Here is a 12076-nt window from a genome sequence, read left to right on the forward strand (position 1 = left end):
CTTTTTTATTCATATTTCGTCCTCGGAGATTTTATATTTTGATCTCTTCTTTTTTCGTATAATTTTTATTTAACATTCTGGATTAATTTAGACGATATTAAAAAAATGTTATAATATACAAAATAATTTATGAATACCTAAATTATTCTTGTCTTATTCATTCTCTTTTTCTCTTCCTAAAGAAGAAGAAAAAGAGGAGGAAGAGGAGAGAGAGGGAAGCTGAGGTGGTGGCAACAACAATGATGATGTAGGAGGTAGGTGAAAAAAATGATAGAGGGATATAAAAAATGAGAGGGGTGGAAGTAATAAAATCCTATTTTAGGACATTAAATGATATTAGGACATTAAATGAGAATTATAAATGAAAAAAAAGAGTGAAATTATAAAATCCTAATAGACGAGATGTGAATTATAAAATAAATAAAATATATGGTGCGATTTGTAAAAATCTCTATTTTCTTACATTAGTTTGAGATGCACAGGAACTTGAATCTCACTTATTAACAATTTTGCACCTTACCTCTTCTCTTGTTCATTGAGGTGTTGTGCCATTACAAGCTCTAAGCATTGTTTTCCCTGTCGAAGTTCATAACAACAGCTAATGATATGCTCAGTACAAGGAGCAGAGAAAGACGAACATATTTGTCACTATTTTCTAACCTTCAAATTTTATTCTTATTTTCATTTCGCCGCCATAATAAATCTTGTGAGATTCAGCTACATAACTTTCTATGTAGTGTATTTTGTTTGAGATCAGCTAGCTCATTTAATAAATCAATTCAACGAGAGCTAAGATTTAAGCTCGAATGAATATATATTATTAAATAGTAGTTAATAAGTATTTTAGCCTTTAGATTGAGATTTAGTGGTTAAATATTTAGTTCCACAAAATTGACTAAACTTGCCAAGCCAAACGAGCTTAAGATAAGATTTCAGCTCGTTCTTTTAGTTTGACTAGTTTTTGAGTTTGATCAATTTAAATTCGAGTCAAAAGTGTAGCTCTTGTTGACACCCTACTTAATAGGTTTCCTGTTGGGCTTAGGACCAGTATGTTTGCATACTATGCCCATTGGGCTTGGTTTCAAGATGGGCCTTAGTCTCGTACTCTATCCCAAATCTCACTAGGCTTAGGGTAAAAACAATATTTGAACCGTATTTCAAAAGTTAATGGAATAATTTTTATTATGTTAGTTGCTATTAGGCTAAAGTTAACTAATGATATTAACTTCTTTTCATAGAAGTGGGTTCAATGCAGTTAAATCTATCAGAAATGAAGGAAGGAGAAATAAGAGATTAGAAGGAGAGAAAAGGTAGAGTAGTTATCAAAGGAGACATGCATGGGAGGAGGGATGGAAAGTAGTCATCCACTATCTCCAAATCTCCAAGAGTGAGAATCCAATAATTGTTCTAACCTCAAGAAAGATCACCAAAAAAAATTATCCACTAGATGAGAAGATAGAACTTAATACTGAAAATTATAAGTGCTTCTTCAAAGGGTATCTATCATAAGGTGTCGCCCTACCTTCGACGTGTTAATTCTTCGTTTGTTATTATCTATTATAGTCAAGTATAAAACTTCTCGTAGTATTTCTCTTGTATAAAATCTTGCTTATCGGCTTTCACTTAAAAAAAATGAAGAATAAAAAAAAACAAAAGAAAAATAAAGACTAATGGCAGCACCTTTTATCCTAGTATCTAAGTGCAATTAAAATTATTATTAATTGAGAAGCTGTTGCTAAGTTGCTTGTGAAAACTTAGGATTGGAATCCCAGGTATATCATATTAAACCAACTGTGATTATAAAATTAAATTGATATTTTATCAGCATGAATTAAAAAACAAAACATAATAAATCCTCTAGCTTAGAGGCTAGGGTTAGTCTATGTGGCACGTACGACGACGTTAGATGAGTTATTATTCTAACTCAAATAATTGGTGATAAAATAACTCTGGACCAAACTTTTAAGTTTTAATTAGCAATAGATAAAGAGAAGAAGACGAGCGGTATGCTGTCTTTAAGTGTTAGTTAACCAAATTATAGATTAAGTTGAGGACAGGGCAATTCGTTATTCCTTAGAAATCTAATGGCAAAAGAGATAAGTGCCCGAGCTATTCACCGGCTTATCGTTTCAGTGGATATTAAGCCGAACGTAGAGAGGAAAAGGTACTACCGTTTAACACGTGGCAGTATACGATTCGATTTATGTATATAAGATATTTTAAAATAATAATTTTATACCTAACTATTTAATTAAATAATAACCACTTCCCCCATATATCATATATGAATCCCTTTTGCAAAAGCTTTACCTCTCGGTAGTTATTTTTTAAGAGAAGCCTAAAATATAGCCCTTTTTGCAAAAGCTTTACCTCTAATTTAAATCATTAATTAGTCACTAAGCACGCTACTTAATAAAATAATAGTACTTAATTAATTTGATCGAAGAGATCTCTTCTTCTTCTTTTTTGTGCCCCCTCCCCCTATTAAGTTAGTATGAGGGATAATTAAGGGATTGTGAAAAGTTTTGATCTCACCTGTCCCCTCCACGTAGGATTCCACGAAATCCAACCTACAAATACCGCAGGTCGTTAGCCTCCGGAATCAAACAAAATTCCAAGAAAAATTTAGACGAAAAAAAAAAAGGAATCCAGAGAGAGAAGGAGAGAGATGAGCGAGGAATTGAGACGAGAGTACGAGATAGGCGCGGAGATCGGGCGCGGACGCTTCGGTGTAGTCCGGCGGTGCACCTCCCTCTCCTCCGGCGAGCCCTTCGCCGTCAAGTCCGTCGACAAGTCCCTCCTCGCCGACCCCATCGACTGCGAGTGCGCGGAACTCGAGGCGAAGACCACCCTCCTCGCTGGCGCTGGCAACCCTGCCGTGGTCCAGATCCACGCCATCTTCGAGGACCAGGCCTCCATCCACCTCGTCATGGACCTCGTCGACGGCCCCGACCTCTTCGAGTGGATCCGGCTCCGGCTCGGCTCCCCGCCCTCGGAGCCGGAGGCGGCGGATGTGGTGGCGCAGATCGCGGCTGCGCTGGCCGCGTGCCACCGGCGTGGGGTGGCACACCGCGACGTGAAGCCAGACAACGTGCTGCTCGACCGCGGCGGACGGGTCCGGCTCGCCGACTTCGGGTCGGCTGCGGGCTTCGGCTGCGGGCGGCGGATGACTGGGCTGGTAGGGACGCCGTTCTACGTGGCACCCGAGGTGGTGAGAGGGGAGGAGTACGGCGAGAAGGTGGACGTGTGGAGCGCCGGGGTGGTGATGTACGTGATGCTGTCCAGCGGGGAGGCGGCGCCGTTCTACGGAGAGACAGCGGAGGAGACCTTCAAGGCAGTGCTGAGGGGGAACCTTAGGTTTCCAGCAAGTATCTTCGCCGGGGTCTCCCCGGCCGCGAAGGATCTGATGAGGAGGATGATGTGCAAGGACGTTTCTAGAAGGTTCTCCGCGGAGCAAGTCCTCAGTAAGTATCTTCTTTTTGGGGGGTTTTTTGTTTGGGTAGTTTTTAATGCGCTTTTCAAAAACGCACCAAAAAGCCACAAATCATTTAGTGAATTAGTTATTTTTGGATTATTATTCTTGTTTATTTTTAAAAAAAGATTTGAATTTGAATAGTGCATCCTTGGATAACAAGTGGAGGTGGGCTGGGAGCAGAGGAGGAGCAAAGCTAAAAGAGGAAGAAGAGATTAGGAGATGGTTACTACTTACTGCCTGTGAATAGAGAGAGTGTTGAGAAAGAGAGAAGCTTATGTACATTTTTTGGGCTTCTTAGTGTAAATATTGAAATAAAGAAGATAAAGGAGATATAGTATTTGGTCTCCTATTTTTGGCATCTAACGTGGAATTCCTTTGGTAGCCTTTCTGGCACCTTGTCAAAGCTAATTTCCTCTTACACTGGACTAAAACAATTCTCTTGTCTATGGGGTCCATCTACCACTAGAAATCATTTCTAGACATTTGTTTACAAATTATTATAATGCTCTCATTGCATGCATCTTCTGGTACTGAAAATAAACAACATTAATATGATGGCAATAACTCCAGGAAATCCTAAATAAGTAGATCTTAAATGGTTACATCTTACCTGGGCTTTGGGACCCAAGGAACCTAGGAATTTTTCTTCTAAGTTGTGCTGTACCACATACCTATTGTTTGCCCAGATGACTTGATACTTGTATATTTTTTTTTCGGTAGGAGAGACTCAAATACCCAAGTACTAAGGCTTATAAAAGATTTAAAATACCCAAGCACTAAGGCTACATACACCTTGAGCAGGATTAACTACATGTTTATAGTATCAAAGATTTTAGTTTCCTTTATTCCCTCTCAAACCAGTGGCCTCCCACAGGATTTTCAGGTGAATTTAGGTGGTTTTGGATCCGTATTTTAATTGCTCAATAGTTATGAATTAATAACAAAATTGCTACTTTGTTATCTTTGTTCTAGTTCTAGCAGGTGATCGGTCTACCACAACAGTTGTCCTTGTTTGAATAAGAGAGAAACAAAGAACAACAAAGTGCATTGTAAATGGCCCAGCTATATATTACTTGTTTTATCTATTGGTGCTTTTAGGAGGAGACAATAGAACATGATCCTTTTTATAGTCCATTACATTACATTCTATTCTAATTTTTGTTTTTATTCTAACAAAGGAGTTAGCTGGAGAGGAATCTTGTATAATCTCAAGGTCACTCCTTTAATAACTAGATACATTGCTAACAAAATACTCACTAAAAGCATAGGTATAACTTGGAGACTAAATATTGAACCTTTAAAACCCTAGAACTTAAAACCTCACATGACCATGTCTCCTTTCCTCTGACCTAAACTTTGTTCCCCATAACTTCCACATCCAGCCTCATCTTTTTAGTTGGCAGAACTCAGCCTCCTGCTTTCTAGAGTTTTGGTAGGAAACCCTTGAGCTTATAGCCCACAGTAAGCAAGGATTTCAAGCTGTCCATGTGATAGATCTGGTGGCAAACTTGTATGGAAACAAAATATAGCATTTCTTTTACTTGCCAACTTGGACTGCAAGAACTCCAGATATATATGAAACATTTTGAAGAGTTTATTTACCCAAAAGATAAAAAACTTTGGCATTTTGTTTTGGCAAGCTACATTTGGAACTTCAAAATTTTTTGGAAGCTATTTTACCTAATAGTCATTTGTCTCTTTGCCAGTCAAATGACAAAAAGAATGACTCATATTCCCACGTAATATTCCAACTTTATGTTAATTATAGATTATAAAAGCACTATCATAATAAGAACAACAGACTAAAAACAAAAGGGAGTTAGGTATACTACATTATGCCACATAAAACTTTTTTCCTTTTGGCAGCAATTAAAAGGAGAAATCTTTACAGTTACCAAGATTGAAAGCATGGAAAGATTCATCGATCTCTTGGAGGAGAAAATTTATAAAAGTACCTCAAGTTGCATGGGGTTAATTTATCATTAATAACCACATAAGCGTGCACCACAAAATTCGGTTTAAGAAAATGGACAGTGACTCCCCCTTGATGAATTGTTTCTTCTTCATGTTGCACTGCTCATTAATTTTTTTCATTTTTTATTTGCTTAATGGGTTGTTGCAGGAAGTTAATGATTGCCGATAGTTATCGATTACCAGAAATGGTTTAATATAGTCTAATTAATAACACAACAGACATACAAGTATCTCTTTTTTTTGGGTCTTATTTTCTCTCTTTATTGAACTTTTATTCAAATATAAAAAAAAATCTGGAAATATTATAAAGTTCATTCATAAATTTCCTTTAGATTTCCGAATTCCTAACAAGCGTTTGTTGAGTAAAATTCTAGTTATAGGCTCATGGGGATCGAGGCCTGCTTTATTCTAATTGATTAGAATAAGAGTGGCATAATTTGTGCACCAATCGGCACACTATTTAACCTACTTGGCCATTAATTTCTAAATTTGATGTGTGACATAACCCAAGGGCATTGATCTTTTAGTCCTTCACCTAATTTGTGCCGGGTTTTTTTATCATTAAATCCCACCAACTTTAGTAGACTAGTGTTCCATTTATTGGAACCCCTCACGTATTAAACACCCCACCATCATTATCTTATCCTAACAAATTTACTATTACTTTCAGCATAAGCAAGAAGGGCCCAGGCCATCACTGTCTTTCTACTCGCCATGGAAGCTTCCACTTTCCACTCTGCAATATTCTATAACGATACTAGGTTTCAGCAGTGGCTCGGTACTCAAAATGAACCATTAATAAGAGATCTTTTGAAAATTAAATTTGAATTCACATCAACCTTTTGGAGGTACCATAGCCAAGGAGATACATAAGCAAGCAATATAACAAATAAATAACAGGCCACATTTGTTCATTGAATAAAACTTTGTTTCCTATCAATATAGAGGTGGTGAAAAATGCTGTTTGATCTATCATTGGAATAAATGCTGAATTTAGTGAATCAGTGTGAATTGCAGTTAACAATCCACACCAAAAGGAAAAGGACCCTCAGCTGATCTGATATGTGATGTATAGCATAACATTCTCATCAAACCTAGCACAACAAATTCGGATTAGTTTGCGGGAGACGTGGATGTAAAATTTAATCAGCAGATTTACAGTTATGTGGGTCCTGCAAACATCAATCTAGAATGAATACTGTCTGAAATATGGACCAAAACCTAGCTTTGGCTGGAATTAGGGGTGGCAAACGGGTCGGATTAGCCGAGTTCGGGTCGGATCAGATTCGTGCCGAATTAAGATAGTACTAACACGAACACGAACACGACCCGTTTAATAAACGGGTTAATTTTTCTAAACACGAACACGACCCGTTTATTAAACGGGTAACACGACACAATAACTCGTTTAATAAATATATTATATTTTTTTATTCAACCCATTTAACCACCCGTTTAACTCGTTAATACAACCCATTTAACTTTACATCCATTTAACCCGTTTATAGTTAATCCACGTAATACAATACCCACAAAGACAAAATATCACATTTACACAAATCCAGCATAATTTACAATATTATAGGAAAATTTAGTAAAAATAAATTCAAATTGGCTCAAGCTTCAGTGTTGGTGTTGGCGAAGCGGCAGCAATGGAGGCAAGGCTCCAGGAGCTGGCTCCCATGGCGCGAGCTCCGGATCTGCCGAGGAAGACAAGGCGGTCAGTGCGGCTAGGGACGAAGAGGCGGTTGGAGGAGAGTGAACGTAGCAAAGAGAGGAGGGGAGGGCAAGCGGAGACGGGGACGGGGATGGAGGCACCGCGGCAGACGGTTGCGGCATGCAAAGAGGGGAGCGGGGACGGCAGCACGGTGGCAGGCGGAGACTACAGCACCGCGAAAAGTGGAGACGGGGAGAGGAGACTCGGCGGTAGGCAATAGGCGAAGACGAAGAGTGGAGACAGCAGGCGGAGATGCGGGAGACACAGAGTGGAGAAGGCAGGAGGCAGGCGGAGACGCGGTGGCAGACGATCGCCACTGGAGAGAGAGATCAGAGATGGGGGCAAAAAATTTCAAAATGTTAAGATAGAGGCGGCTGAAGGAGTGGAGAGTGGAGAGGGTTAGCCGATTAGGTTACTTTATAATATATATATATATATATATATATATATATATATATATATAAACGGGTTGGCAAGTTGACCCGACCCAACTCGACCCGTATAATTAAACGGGTCAAACGAGTCAAAACGGGTTAGTTGTATAAACCCGAACACGACCCGTTTATTAAACAGGTTAGATGGGTTAACCCGTTTATGACCCGAACCTAATTATACCAAACCCAAACCTGATTAAATGTTGGGTTATCGTGTCGGGTCAAATTTTGCCACCCCTAGCTAGAATGGTAAATGAAAATTGACTACAGATAAAAGATCCGGCGAAAAGCCTTTGGAGAAATGGGGTAGAAATACTAGAGCTCAGATCTGGAATGATACAATTATTTAGCCAACCGTTAGGTCATCACTTAGTGCCCCATTCATTGTAGTCTGTAGAGGATACCTGTAACACTAGACTTTCATTTGGCAGTGAAGGCTATTTGGAGTGGAGGAAGATTATGACAATGGCCAGACTGCAAAGCTTATTGCCCCTTCTAACTGATAGCAGCAGCACATAGAAACTTGATATCTTATCCTTGCAACGGTGCTAGCTAGGTTCACCAGTTTGACTTTTAGATATTCGACGAGCTGGTGCATAAGCCTTGTACTTACCTTGTACACAAGTTTTATAGCCCGATTAGCGCCGCCGATAGCCATGGTTAGAATTCTTACAAGATTCAGCCAATGCTCCAAGACAAGCAACCTATAGTGTATAAGCACATGTGATTCTAGGTTGCCTCCATACTGTCACCCTCGTCAAGGAGCATTTCTGTCGGGGCCTTTCTCAGGAAGGATTTATCAACTTCTGCAAGATGAGTTCCAAATAGTAGTCTTTACGAATTGCACCCAGGAAGAGAAAACTAGCCCAAAGATATTTCCGATCAGTAGTTCTGTGGGAGGGGAATGCAAGAGGTTATGTGATTAAGGTCACCTTGCTAGAGTATCTCTTTGGAGTATGAATTCAAAGAGGAATACAAACTGGAATGAGAGCAACCTCCCTTTCTAATGTCATTATGCCAGTTTGCAGCAAGAACGTGTGTTATATCCTTTGCGCTGTTAATAGTTAGATCTCTAGACAGTACTTCTCCCCACCTCCAAAGATCCTAATAAAAGTACTGGAAGATGAGTCCATTTCCAAAGACAGAAGTGCTGGAGCTACTACCATATAACCAAGACAAATCAAGTCCAGATACTTTTCAAAAGAAAAAGAAATTGTAATACTTCAGTGTAAGACAGATTACAAGCAGGTATTATTCAAGGAAAAGTATCTAAGTGGAGAATAAGGTACTAATTCTGCAATACACATGTAAAGTGTCATCCTATCAAGATACAAGTTGATGGTTATGGTCAAGTCATACGATAATCTGAAGTTTCAGTAAGTATAATATCAGAAATCAAGAATTTTATAAGAAACATACATAAGATGGTAGGAATACCTGCAATCAATATGCTAGAATCTTGCTGAAATTTGTCTTGGAGTAAGATGCTTGCTATTAGACTCAGTTGATACAAACTGCATCTTGATGATTTGAGATGTTTGTGCAACATGACAGTGCAAATGATAAGAAGTTTAAATTCTTTTTTTTCAATTCTTCAATACAGAGAGATCTGCTGTAAGAAATTAATAGACACAAAAATGCAGCAATATATGGAATAAGAAAATCCGAGTGTTCCTTGAGCAAATCATCGCCAAAACAATAGTGAAGAACAGAACTAACAAAAATCTGAAGCAAGAACCAGAAAATAAAAGGAGGAACAAAAGGAACAATTAGCTGAAGAAAAGATCATTATATCAACCATCCAGATATCCACCAAGTTAGGAGTTAGAACTTCTGTTGTAGGAAGGCCACTAGAGGTGACCATATAGCAACAAAGAAAAGATCAATCATAGAAGTGAACATTACTTATCACAATACACAAACAATTTTCCTGATATCAAACAAGCAACTCACTTAAAATGTGTCGAGTACAAGGTAAAGATCCTCCACGGGAAGTGAAAAGAAATTACTCATTTTACAATCAGCTACACTTTACTAGTTGCCCTATCAAAAGCTCATGAAATGTTGACAGGAAAAAGGCTGGAACATATAAAACAGTTAGATGTGCAATAGAATCTATTTCACCAGATAACAATTCAATGGTCTACATAAATTTCATAAATATTTTATCACAACAATTAGAATTTACAAATTAAATATTCAAAATGTGGCAATTAGGTGAAATACCTATAGGGTAGCATCTCACTTGTTTTACTAGAGAAGCAACTATTATTTATCATGGTCCACAAGTGATCATTATCCTCTCTCAAGCATTCATGATCTTTACATCAAATATCAAACCATAGACTCACAAACCAATTATTCTCTCAATGCAAATTTGAGATGCAAGGGGAAGAACAAAGATTAGAAAACTGCATCTAGAAGCTATTAGGATTTAGGACACATTGCTTCTACAGTTCTGTCACACTTGCTTAGTGATAAGAATCATAAGATCCCACAAACTGAGGACCTAGACTTCTATCCTATGCACACTGTCTTCCTTAGCACATGTGAATATAAGCCAGGAGATAGGATACCTACAAGTGAATAATTCAATATTGAAAGTGCAAGTCAACCTTCCTTACATAAAAGTGAAAATGGAGTGAAATTGGGATACAAAGGTTCAAGCACAGTTGTCTTGTACTAACTTGAATTTGGACAGCTTTCACAATGAATAACAACCTACTGAGGGGATAAATAACCAAGCAAGGGAAGAAGCTACGGAAGAAGCTGTTAAAGAAGCAAAAGGGCAAGCAGTGAAATGCACAGAAGAACAAGCAGCAGTTGAGTCTCCTACCGAACCTCCAACCCAGACTCCGCCACCTAGGGCACCAGAACAACTCAGAATTTCGCCGATTTTTCCTGCTACAGCATGCTGGGAAGATGGAGTCGATCTCAAAGTAAGGCCACACCTTTCTTTGTAGGAACAGAAAAATTATATGAAACACCATGATGGGAATGTTATCTGTGCAGCTGCATGGATACACAGTCTCCTGGTCTCCCTGTGGAAGCCCTGAGAGCATGCCATATCCAATCAGTCTGTTTAGAGACTACTAACTCATCCACCATGACATTGGAGAACTCCATCTTCATGTTTATTTCCATCTTTTCTATGCAATTAATACTGATGTAGGATAATTTGTCAACCTCATCTAACTGCACATTTTTAAGCGAACAAAAATCTCATATGATGATGACTCAGTAATCCTGCATTGACTGCATTAGCCTGCTTGATTGACATCATGAAACTAACAACTATTTAAGACAAAAAAGAAAAATGTCAAATGAGTTAACAAAGAGTTATCACAATTAGCTTATAGCTAGATCAGGGCATTTCAAAGAAAATTCAGTTCAAGAGCCAAAGAACAATGCTTTGCAAGAATAAGGGCATTTTAATCCTCAAGCCAAAAGCCCAAGCAAAATGAAGTAGGTCTATTATTTATTTCCTTTAGTTAACAGTTAAGAAGAGGAAGATAAAATCAAATAATGTAGTAGAAGTGCAGAAAGGTATTCAGTGTTATTTGAGATTCTTAAATACACCCTAAAATTAACAAGAAGCTTTTTTCTGATACTCATTGAAGTAGCCATGCTTTAAAAGTCAAAAATATTAAAACAACAATGACACAAATTGAATTTAAATGAAAATAAGGATATTATAATGAATGAGTTTGCTGCTAGTAGAACAATAGCAGACTTCATTATGACAACTTAAGGTGATGCCATTAAAGTCCTTTAAATGGCTCGAAATTATCCATGATTGCCAAAGGCACTGTAGACCAGCTTGGCTACATTGTGTCAGAGATTGAGATCAATATCTGTCGAGAAGATCTATCACATTTTCTGATGATTTTGTTGCAAAGTTCCATCACTCCTCTGCTATCCATTTACCAGTCAAAAGTATGCAGCAAAATGACAACAGAATGCTATTGTCATTAGTACAAAATTGCAACCCTTGAGGAATTAAGAAAACTACAACTCGCATGGGCATACTCCTGATTTTTCAATATTTAGTACTGATCACTCCAGATAGAACCTCTAGGCACAAATTCTTGTACTAACCAATTGAAAATGTAAACTTCATAAAGGAAGTAAGTCAATTAAATCAAGGTTCCACAATCCTGAACAATTTTTGTGAACTCTAATTGCGCTAAAGAAATTGTTAAAAGGTGATATCATTATTAGAGAACATATAATCAAAGAAATAGCAGAGGAAAAAGAAATGCGTACACCCCAAACAAGGCAAGTATCAAATGATTTAGAAGGACTTCTATATGAAAATCATCCCCAAAAGCATGAATTAGGAAGTAACAAAACTATTATTTAACTCAAAAATGCAAGTATCAATATTGCAAATTGAGTGCATACACAAATTCATTAACCATTCTATCACAAAATTCTAGCATGTTGGAACGGCAAAAGTTTTATATCAAAAGAAAA

At 37.9% G+C, this 12076-nt stretch overlaps 1 protein-coding gene across 1 annotated transcript; it reads left to right on the forward strand.

The window, feature by feature from the left end:
- Positions 1 to 2598: 2598 nt before the first annotated feature.
- Positions 2599 to 3833, forward strand: LOC140794079 (phosphoenolpyruvate carboxylase kinase 1-like). The gene is made up of 2 exons (XM_073145918.1): positions 2599 to 3464; positions 3617 to 3833. The coding sequence occupies exons 1-2, from the start codon at positions 2669 to 2671 to the stop codon at positions 3670 to 3672; spliced, it is 852 nt and encodes a 283-aa protein (XP_073002019.1). The 5' UTR covers positions 2599 to 2668; the 3' UTR covers positions 3673 to 3833.
- The last annotated feature ends 8243 nt before the right edge of the window (positions 3834 to 12076 follow it).

Source organism: Typha latifolia, chromosome 8 (genome assembly GCF_019914945.1).
Source record: "Typha latifolia isolate L0001 chromosome 8, TyphaL0001v2, whole genome shotgun sequence".
NCBI classification, from domain to species: Eukaryota; Viridiplantae; Streptophyta; class Magnoliopsida; order Poales; family Typhaceae; genus Typha; species Typha latifolia.

What these genes read in the sequence shown, in the direction of transcription:
- LOC140794079 (XM_073145918.1), top strand. Translation starts at nt 2,669, where the DNA reads ATGAGCGAGGAATTGAGACGAGAGTACGAGATAGGCGCGGAGATCGGG. An exon ending in CTCCGCGGAGCAAGTCCTCA is followed by an intron (nt 3,465 to 3,616) that starts GTAAGTATCTTC and finishes GAATTTGAATAG; the next exon opens with TGCATCCTTGGATAACAAGT.